Raw genomic sequence first — 19721 nt, 5'->3', positions numbered from 1 at the left:
AAAGCAGAATAACAAAAAACGTTTTATCTATCCAGTTCATTGAAAATTTAAGCATTAAGAAAGAAAAATAATTTTGACACTCCACATCAATGACAAGAAACTGAACTTACACTTATCTTTATGCTTCAATATTTTCATATCTCCGATGCCTCTTTCCTTCCACTGCAATGCTTCATTGTCATAGCGATATAGTTTGCCACGGCTACAGAAGAGCACAATCTCATCTTCCTCCCCAGTCTTTACTTCCACCACATCAGGCAAAGGTATCACAGGTTCGAAATGGACATCAGCTGACTGCACAACTTCATTATCTATGCATGAAATGATACAGTAGAAACGTGAAATTGAACAGAAGAAAAATCTATTTTTCATAACAAAAAATAAACAATATCTTTTTTCTCATCCTATATTCAAGGTTCTAAGTAGGATTATCATATAGTAGTACCATTATTGCTTCGTATTGATTCTTTGATTGTGTAAGAGCCAAAAAATGGCAAAACCTATCAAGAATTTGCAAACATTAACAAAATACAGTTGGACCTGCAGTTGTCAACTTTGTAGAACATGAATCTAGGAAATTTTTGAGCCTATCAAAATTTTCCGTACAAAAATAAGTATAACAGATTTTAAGCAAAAACTTGACATCATGCAAGCTGACGCCAATCATCGCTGAACCCCCAGCATGTTAAATTACATTTCATTACCAATTTCAACTCAAAAATCATGCCAACAAAAAAAAAAGTCTCCATTAGGTTCGAAATGCGGCATATGGTTTACCAGTTACATAAATCATATCACCAATTCCAGATGTCGGAAGGCTAAATTGACGTAGGCTGCTTGGCGAATTCCACCCCCCACATGAATTTCTTTTTTTGTGATTTGATGCAATGGCAATTTACATCATGCTTGTGATACTATTTTGAGGATTAAAAACTAAAGAAACTATTTTTCATGTAATTTCTTTGGGGATAATCCCCCCCCCCCCAAAAGTATGTGTTATTTACAATTACGGCATATAAGAATTTTCTGGAGTCTAGGAAATGGAGTAGAAATTCGGGAGACTCTGTTATAATGAAGAGTTCAATCACGAGCAAAAACACTTGTAAACAGATTTAGCAAGTGACAGGATTTAACAAGTCTGGAAAATGTCAAATTTTAGAAATTACAGTATTTTAACTATGTATAAGGAATCCCCTTCAAACTTAAAATTGGGTCCCAAAAATAGAAGGGGATTTCTTAGGCTAAGATTACACTATAAAAGTTTTATAAAAGTCCTTTTACAAAACATGAACAAAAAGCAGCCAATAAGCCTATTTGTAACATTCGCCCAAATGTAACCGATACACTTATTGCTCGTATTTTCAAGTGTTATAAAATAACTTTTGTAGTGTAATCCCAGCCTTTTTCATACAAGGATAGTATTATAGATTTATTTTTCAACTTTGCTCGAAATTTTAAGCCCGAAAAATCAGGGGGGGGGGAGGTTTCTTTATAGACATTAAAAATAGGGTAGTTCCCCATTTATCCATTTTTTTTTTTTTTTGTTTTTGGACATTTCCCTTTACTCCCAAAAACAAAATACAAAACACGCAGGAAATCAAAGATTCTAATTATGATCCTCACACTTAAATAAGTTTATTGGAAGTTAAGTAAGGGCTGAACTCCATGCTCATCTCCTGCCCACAAGAAGTATGCTGTATTCTTGCCTTATATGTGCATGAGTAGACCCAATATAATTTTTATATCAGAGTTACGTGTGGTGTGTTCGAGAATAGCTGCCATCTGTTTCCTTATCCAGAGCTAAAGTGACACAGGCTTCAATTTTTGTGTTTTTCAAATATCATGACAGAGGTTCTGCCTGCTGTTAAGAGCCTTTTTTTTTAAATGGGGGAACTGGTTCAAAGTTGGAAACTAACTTCAGCTTAGCTGACCACCAGCTATCTGCAGAAATCAAACCCAGGTCAGGTCCTTGTGTTTTCAAGCCCATCACTACACTGACATTACAGCACAGTGGCACACTGACTACTATGTGAAAAAAAAAAAATCTGGCTAAACCACTGATCATTTATTTGATCCTCTTTCTGATCAGAATATATTGTATTTGGACTGTTGGAAGAGAAAGAGCAAGCTTTTCATCTGTTGTGAAAAGCTAATGAATTCAAAATTTACCCCTTTTCACAAATGGAATGGGGCATTATAATTCAAAACGATCTACTATTCATCAGCGTTTCATAATATAAATGTAAACGTACCATCATCTTCATTAGACTGACTAGTATTGACATTTCCAAACACTGGGATACCAGCTCCAGGGAAAACATATTTGGATGAGGAAGATGTCGATTTCAGACCTTCGAATCCAAAAGTCTTAGCTGCCAAGTCAGCGAAGGAACAAGTTGAAACGGAGCTGTTGCTGAAAATCAAGGATTCTGATGTTTGGTTGTTCACTTCTTCGTTCTGACTTCTAGCATCTCCAGCTTCGTCTCTAACCGATGTTTTATCTAATTGAATTAAAGTGAAAAGGTAGGTTTTATAATGCATACAACATGAAATAAAAATAGCATTGTGTGTGTGTGATGTGAAAATAATATGAGTGTCAATATAAATACTACTATGTTCATTGTATAGAAAAATGAGTTAAAACAATTATGATACAGGAAAGTTGTACTGATTGGTCTTTAACTTAGGTTATCATTCAACCCAACATCAGCATTTTAGAGAAGTCAATTACTACAGCAGAGACCGAGCTTTTGAAGTTTAAGCCTTGCAGCAATGTGGATAATTCAACTTTGGAAACATCCTTGAGAATAGGCGCTCGAAATATATCAGAATGTGCATGAAAAAATCCAGATTTTTTAAGTTAAAAAAGTCAAAGCTTGCAAAAACTATAATTAACTTTATAATTGGAAATTAACAAAGTTAATTTGCTCAATAATTTTCCTGACCAAAACTCTTAAAAGAAAGGCTTGCATTTCCGAATCCTTTCTAAATGTTTTTGGGTTCGTTTTTTTTTCACAGAATTTTATTGACCTTTATGAAATATTTGTATAGAAGGCTGGCATTACACTATAAAGGTTTTAGAAAAGTTCTTTTATAAAACTTGAAAAATTCAACCAATAAAATGTATTAGTTATATTCGAGCAAATCTAACCAACAAGCTTAGTTTTTTTTCCAAGTTTTGTAAAAGATACAAATGTTTTTTAGTTTAATGCCGGCTTTACTCTGACCTTTGTCAAATATTTTACATTTTCCCCTCTGACTTTCCAAGTTGCTTAGAATCATGTATCAGTTTAACCCATTAACAGTATCCCTCGGTCTAGTTCGGGCAACTCAGATGTACAGTCCCGAACTGACTTCAGGAAGAAGAAAAAAATTAGTATTTCCATTCATAGCCAGAACTGGGTTCAATTTCTTTTTTGGATAGGCATTTAATATCCAATTTCCATAATTGGATGGCGATACTGGTCCTATATATTTTTTTCATTTCAGTAGAGGATAATGTAGAGGTCAGCTATAACAATACACATTGAGAATAAAAGTTTTTTGCAGTTCGTCAAAATTTTATAATTTCTCGTCATTTCTCGCTAATTTTATACAGAATAATTTTTACTTTTTGCAATGTCTGATTCAGATGACAAGGAGTACTTTTTAGGTTTGTCAAGCTGAAAATTTCATTTACTCTGGTGCAATAAATAAAATATAACTGCAATCTAGGGCTGGACAAGTGCCAGGTCGCCATGGCGACTAAAAAATTGGTATTAGTGCCTAAAATTTTCTTTGTGTAGTTACTAAATCGAAAGCAGCACTAAAATGTTTAGAATTTATGTTCTTTTGGCACCAAGATTTTGTTGTGATTTGCCCAGCCATTTCTGTAATCCATTAATTTTCTTAAGTCATATCAAACTGTATGACTCAAAGTCAAACTATAAAGCTTCATTTTATTTACAAAATAACCAAATTTTCTAACCTTTATATAGATACCAAGAACAAAATTAAGGAAGAAAAATATTTCCCATTTTTGATGAATTTTTCAGAAATAAATTTCACTGCCAAGGGGGTTGATGAGTCCAGAATAGTGATTTTGTTTCGTTAGTACAGTTGATTCCTGTTTTAACGAATACCGTTATAGCGAAAATCTTGAAAACAAAAACTTCTTTAATCTCCCAGATAAGTTAACATAGGAACAATGTAAGAATCTGAAATTCTTTTATAACAAAATTTCGTTATAACGAATTGATTTCTCCGGTCTCTTGGGAGTTCATTATAAGTGGATTAGACTGTAATACAATTGAAAACAAAAAGAGTCCTTACTGGTTTCTAGGTAGCCATTTTCACAACCTCTACAACCTTTACATGGAGGCTTTCTTTTGTACAAGAAAAAGGTCTTGGGTAACATTAACTTTTTGGCTAGCTCCACTTCTTCTGGTGTAGGCATTGCTTCATACACAACTTCTATTTCTTCTACAAACACAAGACAATAAACACAATGTTTTACCATGTATAACACTATTGCACACGAAACTAACATTTTGAACAATTTGACAAGAAATAATTAATCAGTGTGTTCAGTTTTCATAATATTGTTTTTTACACAAAAGAATAATCCTCAAAATTCTTAACGATATTGTTCTAGTATGTCACAATTTTTAACATATTATGCATTGGGGAATACAACGAACAATACTAAGCAAGCATTGGAACAAAAACTTATTTACAAGCAGGCTCATTTATTACTATTTCTTAACCGTACATGCACCCCGTATAAATTCCACTGCAGAATTTCAAATGAATCGATACATGCCGGAATGTGTATTCCGAGTGTATGTGTGGCATATAACGTATTTATGCTGTCAAAGTCTAGATTGTTTTGTGTTATTACTGGTGCTGGCATCTGCCAGCATTTTATTTTTGTTTGCTTTATCGCAACATTTTGGTAAATATAAGATTCCATAGAATTGATGTAAAATAACATTTCACACGAGTCTCGCTTCTCTGGATGGTGCTGGCCACTGGAACAACTTGCTGCAGAAATGATCTTTTGCGGGTCTTTGATTAGAGGCAAAGAGCGAATTACGTTGTCAACGCATCTTCCCTTCCCTCAATGTAATTTTTTGAATACCATACTCTTTTTGGCAATTTCTGTCCCCGTAAGGCTTCGACACATTTTCTTCCAAAATTATTTTTTTTTTATCCACCATCAAGCACAATTTTCTTTGTTTTGTTGATATAGCGATTTATGAAGAGCAAAATAGTCAAACAGCAGTTGGCCGAAGTAGGGTTCCACAGACTCTGGACTTGGAAATGGCCTATCAAAATGTATTGTACTATTTCTGAAGCCACCAGTTTACTAGTTATAATGTGCAAAGAGCGAATTACATTGTCAACGCATCTTCCCTTCATGATATGATCACAAGGTGATTGTCAACTACTCGCAATTATGCTGTGGCCTGCTATTGGTTGGTGAATCCACGTCCAAATCCTTAAACTCCTCTTCCACCGACTCTGAATACTTAGCGATGGACTTGTGTCATCCTCCATTGACATTGAGGCGAATTCGTCAGATAGTGCATACTGACTAACACCATGAACTGGCTATGTATGGCGAGATCCATCTGTTATTTGGTCACAATATACACTGCTGGCCACCATAAATGCAACACCCTGAAGGAAGCATGCAAATAATATGAAATTTACAACATGCATTAGCGGAGGTGAGATATGCAAATGATTAGAATTTCAGCGCAGACGCACATCACACGCGCCTGTGGCACCACTTCAAAGCGCTATTTAAGGCTTGGAGATGTCGACGATTTGAAGTACGGCAATTGTGTTTTTCTTGTGGTTTTTTCAAAAAAACGATCAATTATGCCTCGTAGAAAACAGCGATCATCTTTTGATCAAGTATCCGAGTTCGACAGAGGAAAGATAGTGGCCTACCGAGATTGTGGGTTATCTTTCAGGGAAATTGGTAGTCGTGTTGGACGAAACCAAACAACTGTAATGCGGATATGTGATTGTTGGATGCAGGAGGGTACGACGGACCAACGTGTTCGATCGCATCCACCTAAGTGCACCACTTCACGTGATGACAGGCGTATTGTGCGTATGGCAGTGACGGATCGCTCAGCCACATCACGAACCATAGCACAGCACATTCAGTCTGTACCGCATCATCCAGTGTCTGCGCGTACCATTCGACGCCATTTACAGCAGAGTGGTCTGTCCGCAAGTCGTCCATTGCTTCGTCTACCCTTGACGCAGAACCACAGAAGTCTCCGCCGCCAATGGTGCGATGAAAGAAGGATGTGGACAGCACAATGGAATGAAATTGTCTTTACTGACGAGTCACGCTTCTGTCTGCAACACCACGATGGTCGGATTCGAGTCTGGAGACACCGTGGAGTGAGGGTGCTGAACAGCTGCGTTATGCACCGCCACACTGGTCCTGCACCGGGTATTATGGTATGGGGCGGTATTGGATATCACTCTCGCACTCCTCTAGTACGCATTGCCGGTACTTTAAAAAGCCAGCGCTACATCTCCGAGGTGTTGGAGCCAGTTGTCCTTCCTTACCTTCAGGGCTTGCCCACAGCCATATTTCAACAGGATAATGCGCGACCACACGTGGCACGCATTGTCCAAAGGTTCTTCGTCAATCGCCAGATTGAATTGCTTCCCTGGCCAGCTCGCTCTCCGGATCTTTCGCCAATAGAAAACATGTGGTCCATGGTTGCTCAACGATTGACCCACATTACATCCCCAGCTGCCACACCAGATCAACTTTGGCAACGCGTGGAAGCTGCTTGGTCTGCTGTACCCCAAGAACACATCCAAAGTCTCTTTGAATCAATGCCGAGGCGTGTGGCAGCGGTGATCTCCAACAATGGCGGCTACTCTGGCTACTGATTTTGGCAGGAACCACACTTCACAGTCTATAAATTTAATCATTTGATGCTTGGTCAACATGCTATCTACAAAATAAATATTGTTGCAATATCTCTTGTCTTTCTTGGTGTTGCAATTTGGGTGGCCAGCAGTGTATATATACAATCCAAACTTTAAGCTGTTCTGGAAATTAAGTGTTGTCAAACTTAATTGTTAAAAATAAAATTGAAATTTTAATGTAAAATAAGCAAAACTTTGGTGAAAGAAGCTTTCTGTTTTCATTGTGTTGTCTGACAACTAAGGAGGTAAAAAATAGAATCCAGGGATGCAGCGACACGGAACACAGGCCAAAATTGTGCCGACAGCAAGGTTTGAACCTGGATCCCCTCAATGAGAGCCCTGCTCTATGTCCACGCAACCGAACAGTGATAAGCAGGATTATATTAAATGGCAATACAAATCCAGGTTGTTTAATAATTATGAAAGGTGCACAACATAAATTACAAAAAAGTCACTGAAGAATAGAAGGTAAACAAACACCCAGAAAGAGCAATGCCCTCTAATTCAAAGATGATTCTGATGGACAGTCCTCACTCGAGGTCTAATATTATAAAACATTAACAGCTGGATGTCCTCTGTTTTAAACAAAAGAGCAATTAGAAACTAGCGAAACTAGTAATTCCACAAAATACACGAAATTCTTAATACAGATGTCTCTGTTAATTAATCATCTGAGTAATAAATGAAAGAAAAAAAAATTGAAGCACTTGCCTGGGTCAGCGGTTCCAGAAGTTTGCACATTATCAAAGAAATTCGAGGTTTTGTCAAGAGGCTGTGCTGATGGCGATGTCCCAAATCTGGAAGATAAGGAAAAAGGTGACACCTCAACATTTTGACTACTAGGTGAGAAGAAAGAGAATTTCTCTTTGTTGCCACCACTAATGTCTTTGGCAGATTTTTGCTCGGCTATGGGACTTGCACTTTCGTTTGTAAAATTCAAACACTTCTTCACAGAATCCCTGTCTGGGCTCTGACTGATCTCACTCTGTGCCAATTTGAAAGAAAAAGAAGATGAGTCCGGCGGTACTTGGCTGGGTTCTTTTGATGCAGAAGATGTGGTATCCTGGAATTTTTCGATCACAGCATCTACAGCTTCTTTAAATTCTGCCGCTAACTCAGCAGTTTTGAAGCGTACTGCAAACTTTTCTGGATTGGCTTCATTTTCTGAATAGTCCACTGCAGCCCACAATAATGATTTATCTGTTTTCCATGTCATAGTTGTTTCTTTGGATATTTTGTGATTGAGACAGACTTTCAGAACCTGAAAAAAATGTAAACGACAATCAAATTAAAAAGTAGTTACAATTAGTGTACTGCCATGACTATATACAGAATGCATAGGTAACACACCATCTATAACAGAAGGCTTCAGTGCAAAGCTCATGACGTCACTGAAAAAATCTATTTCACCTAGTCACTGGATATACTCAGGGTTGGGTTTTTGACATTGACATGGCAAGTGTCAAAAACTGGTTTAAGCCATTAAAAACCTAAATGAATGCTGTTGGTTTGCCAGTGTTGCCAAATAGTTTTTTTTTAACTGATAGATATATTAAATAACAAAACACTTACTTTTAGGTAGATGAAAGAGTATTATATTTTCAATTATAAATACTGAGTATAAAATACAACGTGTTTCAAAAAGAATCATCCGATTAAAAAAAAAATTCAAATATTTAACTTTTAATCCGTTTTGATCGAATAATGCATAGGTAGAAAGAAGGAAATCTCGTGTTTCACACAGTTGCTGATGGGTATAGCGCTAACGCTCTTCCTTCGACAGCCACTTCAGTGTTTGTCATGATTGGCTTTTCCCACAGTTAAAATCCGATTCGGATGAATTCATTTTCCAGCAGAACGGGGCAACACCACACTGGAGATTGAACATTTGACAATTTTTAAACTATTGCATTCCTAAACTATGAATCGGCCATACGGAGCCCGACGACAGAGATTCAGTTAAACATCACTGGCCTCAAAGATCGCCAGACTTCACAGTGTGTGATTTCTTCTTGTGGGGGTTTATAAAAGACTATGTTTATGTTATTATTATCCCCTTCCAGCTACATTAGCCGAACTGAAGATACGCATAACAGCAGCCGTGAAAGCAATGAATCGAAACATGCTCGCAAACCGTATAGGCATATGCCGTGCATCCCAAGGGCATATTGAGCACCTTTAATTTAATTTATAAAAAACTTTAATTTTATATTACGTGGTTAATCACAATCTTAAGTACCTATGTTCAATATCTTTTGCAATATACACATTTCAAATCGGGTGATTTTTGAAACACCCAATACACTAATTAAACTCATTTCTTCTCACTTAAAAATTTCTTAGCTTAGGTTGTATAAATTAAGAGTATTTTCAATCAAAGAGAGCTGGCAGGACTTGATACCCAAAGCATTGTTTTGCAAATTTAGATACAACTTCAACTGGAAAAAAAATTACATTATACAAATGCCAGTAAATATACCATATCATAGTAAAACTTAGTTGGCTCGAGTAGCTTGCTTAGTTTAGCCCGAGTGGCGTGGTGGTAAGATGCTTGTCTATCACAGTGAAGGTTGCTGTCCCATCCCGGGGTTCGAACCCATGGGAGGATATAGATAAGATATTTTCGCTAACAAACTTTAGGCGACCACCGATATAGGCAGTGCCTTCATTTTCAACCCATCTCATTAATGGTAGTGAATTGCAATATAGCGATATAGCCAGAGTTGGTGTTTGATGAAATAGTAGTAATAAAACTTGGTGTGTTATTCCCACTTTCATATTACGAATAAGTTACAGGAATTTCTTACGCAGCACTATATACAAGCGAGCACTGCCAAATTAAAGGACATTTTAATCTAACAACTTAGTATTTTGATTGCTAAGTATATTCTAATGTTAATCACAATAAGGATATTGTTTCAAGTATCAGTGATTATCTAGATAATTTAATAACAAAATCGACATTACACATATGGCATTTTTAAACAAATATCTGTTATAAAATGAGTACAGCAGGTATTTATATCCATATATAAGCAGTGGAAATTTTGGAAGGTCGAGAATCATCTTGAATTGAAGAATATCAAATAGTTCTATAGTTCAGTCAAATAATTCCAGTTTTTTCCTTCAACTTTTATGTTATGCTCTATTCAAATTGTATACTTTAATGTCATTAATGCCATAAATACTGCGATTAATGAGATTGTGTATTTCTGATGGGAATTTTTATATTGAAAAGCAATATTTGAGGTTTTTGACAATTTGACACAGGTTTTAGATGGAGAGTTTTTGACGTGATGTAAAATTAATCTTAAGTGTTAATTAAGATTATTTTAACATCAAAGCTTTAAGCAGAGGCCTTCTGCTATAGATGGTGGTGTTGGCATAGGTAAATGAATGAATGCAAGAACTTTGCCACAGGACACGTTGCCAAGATCTCTTCCAGCCCAGCTTCGTGGCAGAGTCTGGAACACTTTATTTTGTGTCAAAAGGAAAAGAAAAAAATAGCATACAAAATTTTTAAAATATATTTTCCCCAGACAATTGGGTACTGCAGCGATTAACAAATTTTGTGGTGAGTACAGACGAGGTGGGGTTGGGAGTTAGAGAAAAGTTTCAGGGTTTCATTAAGACGGATGAATGTACGCATATTAGGATGGAGGTATATTTATAAAAGCAATTGGGGGGACCATGCCATCTCATCTGTTATTTTACACTTGCCTTATTATATACACAGGATACAAAAAAAAAAAACCACGAAATGGGAATCTTATTGGGAAGTATAAAATATCCATCAGAGCGAGTCATCTCGCTTAACACCTTATTGGTGAGTGGCATAGGTAACAGGGTGTGCTGCAGTTTACTGGCGAACCGTTGATCCTAGAGGCATACTTCCAATTAGGAAAAAGTATCCAAAGCACGTGTAGCAGTAGGGTTTAAGCTACGGTCGCATTTTTTGGAAAATGTGAAAGAAAATTGTAGAATGCAAAAGTAGCCGCCACTTTTGCAAAAATGCCTACAGGAGGTAAGAAACGAGAAGACATCCAACCATCAATCATTACATTAGCACTGTAGCATTTTGTTACAGCTTTTCCCCATTTTCGCTTTTTTGAGAAAAGAATTTTTATCCAGCTTAAACCCTGACGTGTAGTATTCAAAATATGTCATTCATATTGCAAGTTGTATAGTTATTAAAATAAAAATGTTAACTTTTTATAGAGATATTCTGTGCTCAAGAATCCGATTACAAATTTGTTGCCGTTTCTTCTGATGCCAACTAAAAAAATTCTATGTTTTTTAGTGTAATATTCGAATTTGGAAAACAGGAATATTGGAAAAAAACAGCAAACAGCATTAAATGCCGGAAAACTTTTGTTATACAGCTTTGTCTGATAATGTTTTTCTTCCCCTCTCCCCTTCTCCTGTCAATCAACTGCCAGGGGATAGCATAAATGCCAATTTCCAGATTTGAAAAACCTGTAGTTTTGTCCAGACATTTTTTTTCGTGTGTAGTCTTTTGTGAAATTTATTCTGATCCATCACAGCAATAACACTTAATTTCCCCACCATTGACAATTTTTTTGAAGACTTTAACAATAAAGGGAAACTTTACTCCGTTTTCATATTATACTTGGCAACAATCGGTAATATTTTCTCGAGAAACCATGGCTACCTTGATATTGCAAGGACTTGGATATTTTCTTTTTTGGGAATTTTCAATTTTTTCGAAGCACAATTTAAGAATATTTAGGGGTTTTCCCATACAGATACAAGAATTCGGAAAGAATCCGGTTTCCGGACCGAAGATTTTGATTAGACTAAAAAGCTGGAATGCTTCCGAGTAAATAGGAAGCATTGGCACCAATGGGAAAGGGTCATGAATAAACGCTGGGTCTCTAACACCAGACTTATCCCGTTGCCGAGATCTCTTTCACCCCAGCTTCGTGGCAGAGTCTGGAACAAAGTGAGTGCACCTAACAGTCTGAGTGTGTAGCTAGTGTTGTGTGTGATATTTCAGTGCTGCCATCTATACTTCAAATTGTGAGTGAAGTGTAATGATTGCATATTTGTAACGTTGTAGGCCTGTTGCTCTCTGTGGCAAGACTTTTTAATGGGGAGATCGGCTCGCATTCGCACCTTGAAGTTGGGAACCACAGAAAACCAACTTCAGCCGACCACCACTGTGGCGCCGGTGGGGTTTGAACCCGGATCCTCGTGATGCGAGTCCGTCACTATGACCACTCGACCACCACAGAGGCATAGGATAGGGTCAGCATTTGTTTAGTCAGATAAGAAAAGGAGAGATAAAGGATGGTTTTTTCTTTCCATTCGAGATGGTATACCTTTATGCTTACAGCGTAAATTACATTTTCTGTGGTTCCCAACTGAAAAGGTGCGAATATGAGCTGATCTCCCCATTAAAAAGTCTTGCCACAGAGAGCAACAGCTTTACAATACTACAGATGCTCCGTCACTACTTAACTTACAATTAAAAATATAGATGGCGACACTAATTCATGCACCACACCGTATATGCACTCACACTTCCGGCACAACTTAAATGGTAGTAAATTGTCCATGGCGATAGACTGGAGTTTGAAAGAAAAAGCATGAATAACAGAAAACTATAGTTGTTTTTCCTCTTCCTTATTTTTTTATTATTTAGTGTTGGGTGGAATCATTTATCTGCTCAAACAATTAAAAAAAATATATCCTTGAAAATAGGTGGCAATTTCTATAAGCTTTAGTAATTTCCACTTGTTTCAGTTACAATGCAGATCAGGAAAATTTTAAAAACTGCTAAAAATATTAATGAAGTTTTCTTTCAATTTTCAGCAGGTGCAAACCAAGGGGTATAGAGAAAAGTGTTGCAATGACAAATAAACTTTACAAAAGGCAAGATATCACATCAATGACGCTTACAGGATTAATTCTGAGAATTTCTAAGGAAAGAGCCTTCGGGAAAGAATGGAACAAAAATGGCAAAAAAATGTCATATCCAAGGTCATTGTGTTCTTGTTGACATTATTCACTATGGGAACCAAACGCAGCCACCACTTAATGTTGTTACAGCCAAGCTGTCGTTATAACAGAGTTTGACTGAATTTTGTAGCTTCGCAATTGTTTTCCCATGCATTTAAAGACTTAGCAAACTGGAAGATGAGGGTTAGGGTGAAAGTACACGTAATTATCATTTCTGTCAATTGGAACTTACTTGATCTCGACGCATAAGCAGTCGATAAGAATTTTGTGATTCACTATATAGTATTTTGATGTCTCCAATACCCCTTTCTTTCCATTCCTTGTCAGTGAATCTGAAAAGTTTCGCTCGTTTGCTGAAGAGCACTGCTTCATCCTCTTCACCAGTTTTCACTTCCACCTGCAATAACAAAGTTCATGGCACAGAAACAAAATTCTTTTTAAAAAATATTTTAGTATTAGTATAAAATTGCATAGAGTTAGTGGTTACGCTATCAGCAACGAAAACTACTGATTTTGTTCAGGAGTCATAGTTTAAACAATGTTTCGTCAGCCATAATAGATAGCAAGAATCAAGATCAACTTACTTTTGGTGGTAATGGGATAACCGGCTGGAAATAGATGTTATCAGCATCAGAAGGCTCCACCTCTTCTTCTTCTTCCACATCTGTTGGCGTTCCTGGAGATCTGGGAGACTTAGGACCTTTCGATGGACTGTGTGGCCTCACCCCGCTGAAGTTGAATTCATATTTCTGAGGGCTTCCAAACCTGAACTGTACGGGGTCAGATGTCTTTTCTGTAGTTTCTGTACCAAATGAAAACACAGTGGTGGGGTTTGACATTGTTGCGCTGGCACTTGCAGGCGGGGTCTTGAAAACAAAGCTGGGAGCTGCAGTCACAGGCTTGATGGCAGGTGCCGAAGACGGAGTTTGATTAGTGCCGAAGGAAAAGTTTCCAAACCCAGATGGAGTGCCAGAGGACTTGAGGTCAGGCTTGAAACCAAAACCCGAAGGAATGCTTCCAGAAGGTCCCTCTTGGAAAGGCAACTGCGGAGAAGAGTCTTTAGAGCCAAAAACAAATCCAGAAGAAAATGGTTTAGATGTTTCGCTCTTGTTGCCAAAAACAAATGATCCAGGCGATGTTGTTGAGGTATCATTTGGTGAAGTAAACCGAAAAGAACCAAATACAGACTGAGGGCTCGAAGTTGTAGCTGATGAAACTGGTTGTGGAATAACTGACTGAGAAGTGGAAACAGATGGTGATTTATTTTCTGGAGTCTTTGGCCCTCCTGGTCTAGGCGTTTCACATGCTTCACAGATCTTGTTGGATTTCCCATTCCTGATGTAGCAGGCAGGACATTCCCAAGAACCCAGTTCTGGTTTGAAGAGATCTGACAATGAGTTTTTCAGACCAACACATGGACCATCACTTGACTTATCATTTGACGGAGGGGGTTCACAGGTAGAATCTGCTGGTTGACTTACAATTGCACTGCCATTTAAATGCTCAGTGGCACCATCTTCAAGTTTTTTTCTGCATGACTCAAAAGCAGAATGAAAAGCATTTGCAATTTCCACAGTCCTGAACCTGACAGCAAAGTTTTCGTGCTTCACCTCTTCTTGAGAAAAGTCTTGGGCACTCCATGTCCATGCTTTTTCACTATTTGACATTGGCAAAAGCCTCATCTCTGGAAGAATGTAATGGTTCGCACATAGCTTCAGGACCTGATAACGCCTCATTACAATCCTATACTTATTTTCTGGCTGCATGTGTAGAATTTTAATATCGCCAAGTCCACATTCTTTCCATTCTTTTGTGGCATTTTCATAACGGTATAACTTGGCTCGCTCTTTAAAAACCTCTTCGTCTTTCTCCTCGCCAGTCTTCACTTCTACCAAAGGAGGCAATGGAATGATCGGCTTGAACTCTGCAGTAGGAATAAACTCTTCTGCTGCTGCTGTTGAATCATTGCCGCCCATTTCGCCTGAAACCCTGCGACCATCTTTGGTGACAGTTACAAACAAGGGTGAACCAGCATTAGGAAATCCAGAGTTTGTGGTTGTCTTCGTAACGAATGTAGAACCAGAATTAGACAAAGAAGAAAACTCCAGATTAGAAACACTGCTGTTGGATCCGAATACAGCATCATTGCTTTTGGATCCGAATACAGCATCATTGCTTTTGGATCCGAATACATCATCACTGCTTTTGGATCCAAATACATCATCACTGCTTTGTTTCACTGATTTTTCAGGTACTTTTGAATTAGGCATCACAGAATCACCTCCACCAGATGTTTTTTCGGCTAAAGAACTGAATGAATTGGATAACGAAGGAGTTCTAAAACTGAATCCTGAAAATGGACTGAGTTTTGTGGGTTCTGGTTTACTGGGTGGCTGATTTTCCTTGGATTTGACTGATGGCACGATTTTTTTGTCTACAGAATCTGTGTCGCTTTGCGCAGCAACCACAGGAGTGGAAGTAAATGTGAAACCACCAAATGAAACTTGTTTGGCACTACCAATGCTCAAAGATGAATTTCTCTGCGCTGCACCCGAAGAAAAAAATGGAGATGCTGTTTCGGAAAATGTTGTAGATGAAGGTTTAATTTTGGTCTGATCTTGAATACCACTTTCTTTTGTCAAAGAGGATTTGGGCATGTTATTTTCAGTTTTTGTTTCAGATGAAGCAAATGAAAAACCTCCAAAAACTGATGAGGGAGTACCAGTAGAACCTCTAGAAGAAGTAGATACATCTACTCTGCTTGTGACAGATGGTTTCACTGACGAATCTTTAGAAATTAGACTTTCAAAACCTTTTTTGGTTGTTTCATTTGCGCCTATCACTGGACTTTGGAATGTAAATGTTTTGTCGGTGAAGTTTTTGAGAGTCATCGAATTAGATGTACCAGATGAGGCATTACTAGTAGAACTTAAGGAGAATGGAGACCTGGTGGTTTTTACTGCTGCGGCAGAAAATGAATCTGATCGTTCCGCTTCACAAGCCACACATTTAGTTTTAATGGCATCATTGTTCAAATAGCAATCTGAGCATGTCCATGTTCCAGGCTTTGCCAATCCAACTGATATAGGTTCCGCAGATTTGGAAGTAGATGCTGGAGATACAGCACCTGGCGGGGGAATGGGACTCGATGCATACTGCTTGCTATCTTCATTCATCTTGACAAATTCTACTGCATCTTCAAAAGACCTCTTGAATGAAGCTGCAATATCTTCATTTTTGAATCGTATGCAAAACTTCTCGAGTTTAACTGTCTCATCCGCAAAGTCTTGAGCTGCCCATGTAAATGCCTTCTCAGAATCTTTCATTGGATTCAAAGCCATGGTTGATGTAATATTATGATTGGCACATATCTTATGAACCTGATGAAAAGAAAAATAGTTGTCACATTGCTATTCTTGAAATACCTCGTAAAATACCCTAAAAATTAAGTCACTTAATTTCTGGGAAAATTCTCATACCAACACTGTAATTTGGTTTAAATAGCAATAGAAGACACAAAAGACTTTAGTTCAAGTTTAAGTGTCTCATCTCACACCACTAAAATATCTGACACCTCTATGGCAATCAATGATGTGATTGTTCAGGAAGCATGTGTGCTGCATGATGTCATTTTAGTTTGGCTCTTCTGTTGCATGTTTACCGAGTATGATCATAGCAGTGATGTCTATGCATAAGTTATTTCAATTTAGACTTACAGCAGCCAGCACCTTCCCTGTTCACAATGTGCACTTAATTGTTTCTATTTTTAAACTTTTCCCCCCGTTTTCAATTAAATCAGCTAAATGTCAGAACTATCCCTTTGCCAAATTTTCTTCTAGACCAACTTCGTAGCAGTGTAACTCTGCAAAAATTTATGAGCTCTATGAAGAACAGAAGAAAGTAAACATACACTCATATTATTGTCTAAGGCTTTCATGGCCAGCGTTCAATGAGTTACAAGTGGGTTTCCAGGCTACTAGGGCATGGTCTAAGGCAGTGTTTCTTAACCTTTTTTTGCCCGTGGCCCCCTTTTAACCATACTTTTTCTCGTGGCTCCCCTGTCTTACCCAGAGTTTACGACTCTCATCTAGAAGCAAGATCCTTTATACGTACTGAATTGATTTTTTCAGTGAATTTATACTGAACAAAAATTTTGCAAATAAGATTAGCCTCCAGACCACTGGCCTAGAATTTATTGAGCTCCCCGCTAGTCCGATTTCTATTCAGGGCCATCTCGACATCATGAGCGCCTTAGGCAAAGTGCTGCTATGGTAGTCCCATACTTAGTTGGAAATAAACAGCCTGCATATTTCCTACTTATTTTCAAAATTTATTGTACTATACAAAATATCATAAGGTGGGGTCACTTATGGGCATGAGGTCCCTCACAAGATGGGACTGACAGAGCTGCAGCCCGATATGGTTTTCATCATTTTTGTTTTTCACACTATAAATGTAATATAGAGGAGCGGTCTGTGAAAAATGTAGCCAGGGGCCTGCGAAAAACCTCACCTGCTGCATAATGTAGGTGGTGAGGCCCGGGTGGGTCCATGCCCTAAGACGGCTCCGGTTTTATGGGTGGGTTTTGTTGGATTCTGTAAGTGCATAGTCACTAACATAAAAGCTTTATTTCTTCACACCTTAATTTTTCTTCTTAGCTCTCTGCAGTCCTTCAAACCATCTGTCATGGTCCCTTTCTCCATTTCCTTCTGTGGCCCCCCTGAAGTATCCTGGTACCACTAGGGGCTGTTGAGAACCACTGGTCTAAGGTATTTTCTTCTTGATGTTTCACCCACATCTGTGGCAGGCATCTTCTGAGGTTAAACTCACGTAGGTTTTTGCAACAGGGAATGCATAGCTGCCAACTTTTGAAAATGAAAATTCGGGAGATTTTCGCGCGAACCCGTATTTTATGCTGAAACCACTCCCTAATAAATACGAAAGGGATTTTTCCAAATAAAATAGGGATTTCCTAAGTTAAAGCGTAGAGAATAAAATTCCTACGTTTTTGCTCATCAGTATTCATGTTTTGTTATATCGTACGTACGTAACTTCAACAAAAGAAATTTTGACCATATGCGCGTCACTATAATCTTCAATTATTATCCAGGACTATTGGCTGCTAAGCTATTTCCCTGCACGATAAGACAAACAACTTTCTTGTTACCATCAGAGGGTTTGTAAAACTTCCTTAAAAAGGGAATTTCCCCCATTTACGACGTTTGACGTCATTTCGAAAGGAGAAAAAAAAAAAGAGGCTTCGTGTCTCACAAGAAATTCCTTAAGGATTGTTTTCATAGGCGGGGATTTTTTTTAATAAAGTAAAAAATTTTTAGGGACAATTAGGGATTTTTTGTGATTTTCGTAAAAATTCGGGAGATTTAAGAACTTTTTGGGAGGTCGAAGGATGAAGCTAAAATTCGGGAGATTCCCGGAAAATTCGGGAGACTTGGCAGCTATGGGGAATGTCAGTGCAGCTCTTCTGCACCCGATCAAGTCCCAGAAGTCCATATAAAGAACAGCTAGACGGCACTAGATGCAAAAAGCATCACTTGCTTGTCACAGAAACCTAACTGCATTTAACCTCAGAAAATGCTTGCTACAAATGCAAGCGAAACATCAGGAAGAAAATTCCTTAGACTATAGTGCCGAAACTGCTTTCAACTCACACTTTTATTTTTTTTCAAGAAAAAGGAAGCATTTAGGAAAACAATTATTTACTGCATAATTAACCTATTTGTTACTGGCCAGGATGTCTGGCAAATACCAAGAGCAAAATTCTGTAACTTTCCTACGACCTTTTCTCATTCGCAGGGCTTAAAAAATTAGAAAAAGTAGGACGGAGGAAGGTACCCCCTTAGACAACATAATCATGGCATAAAAAAATCCCTAGAATTTATTTTGAAAAATTTAAAAAGTGATTTTTTTTTCATAGCACACTATTTCAGTATCCTGCAAAATTGACTCAAATCAAAGCAAAATGACAGAAATGTCTTGGTTAAAAAAAAATTTTTTTTTTTTTGTAACCAAGTTCAATATTAGATGCTTGTTATTTGCTCTATTGTCATGCTTAGGTGTCTGTCTAGATCAGGTATCTTCAATCCATTACTCACGAGCACCATGGTGCTTTCCCCAAAGCACCCAGAATACTCTATGCTTGTGTCCGATTTGATGACGCTCTCATTTTAACACATTGTGCAGATTGCATTTAATTATTAAGATCATCCGTATTTCATGCATTCGTATGTCAAACATGTCGTATGAGTGATCTTCTTTTCATGATGGGTACAGGCAGTGCTAGCGACTGGAAAAAGGTTAAAGACCTCTGGTCTAGATTTGCAAGCTTGTTACCGTATTCCAATAGTTCTCTTTTGTCAGCTATCTCCCTTGCGTAACTCATGGTTCATTGGCGGCTTCCCAAGAAGTTTGGCAGTTTTTTCCACCATCTAAAAGAACAACTTTAAAGCATAGGTTTTGGGCGCACAAATCCATATTCTGAGCTCGCCACGATGCTCTTAGGAGCCCTGATGCACACTTTTGTAATCACACTGGTACTCCTTCAAATTCGGTCTAAAAGTTATGTCGCAACACAATTAATGGCGAACGAGCCTGATGTCGGTCTTCTCTACTCGGATGCGTATACTGTACGATTTTGTCGTTCACTATAGCTAGTCTGTAAAGATCGACGTGATCGAAATAAAAAAGTATATAATTTTTTTTTAAATTCTTTCACGGGGGAAAAAAATTGGTGAAATTTCACCTGTCTCGCACAAGGATGGGGCTGACAGGGCTTC

General features: G+C 37.9%; 1 protein-coding gene across 3 annotated transcripts in view; it reads right to left on the bottom strand.

The window, feature by feature from the left end:
- Window positions 1-19721, bottom strand: part of LOC149067993 (E3 SUMO-protein ligase RanBP2-like) — an 86962-nt gene that overhangs the window by 20608 nt on the left and 46633 nt on the right. For all 3 annotated transcript variants that reach the window (XM_089251703.1, XM_089251702.1, XM_089251704.1), the window contains exons 23-28: window positions 13512-16307; window positions 13160-13324; window positions 7657-8206; window positions 4312-4461; window positions 2253-2501; window positions 111-311 (exon numbers count right to left, since the gene is read on the bottom strand). In XM_089251703.1, coding sequence (XP_089107829.1) covers window positions 111-311; window positions 2253-2501; window positions 4312-4461; window positions 7657-8206; window positions 13160-13324; window positions 13512-16307 — 4111 coding nt within the window. The remainder of the gene's footprint in view (window positions 1-110; window positions 312-2252; window positions 2502-4311; window positions 4462-7656; window positions 8207-13159; window positions 13325-13511; window positions 16308-19721) is intronic.

The sequence above is a fragment of the Pholcus phalangioides genome, unplaced genomic scaffold, assembly GCF_987345545.1.
Source record: "Pholcus phalangioides strain wild (caught in Gottingen) unplaced genomic scaffold, Ppha-v1.0 ptg000027l_1, whole genome shotgun sequence".
NCBI classification, from domain to species: domain Eukaryota; kingdom Metazoa; phylum Arthropoda; class Arachnida; order Araneae; family Pholcidae; genus Pholcus; species Pholcus phalangioides.
This window is presented reverse-complemented; position numbering and strand designations above follow the sequence as displayed.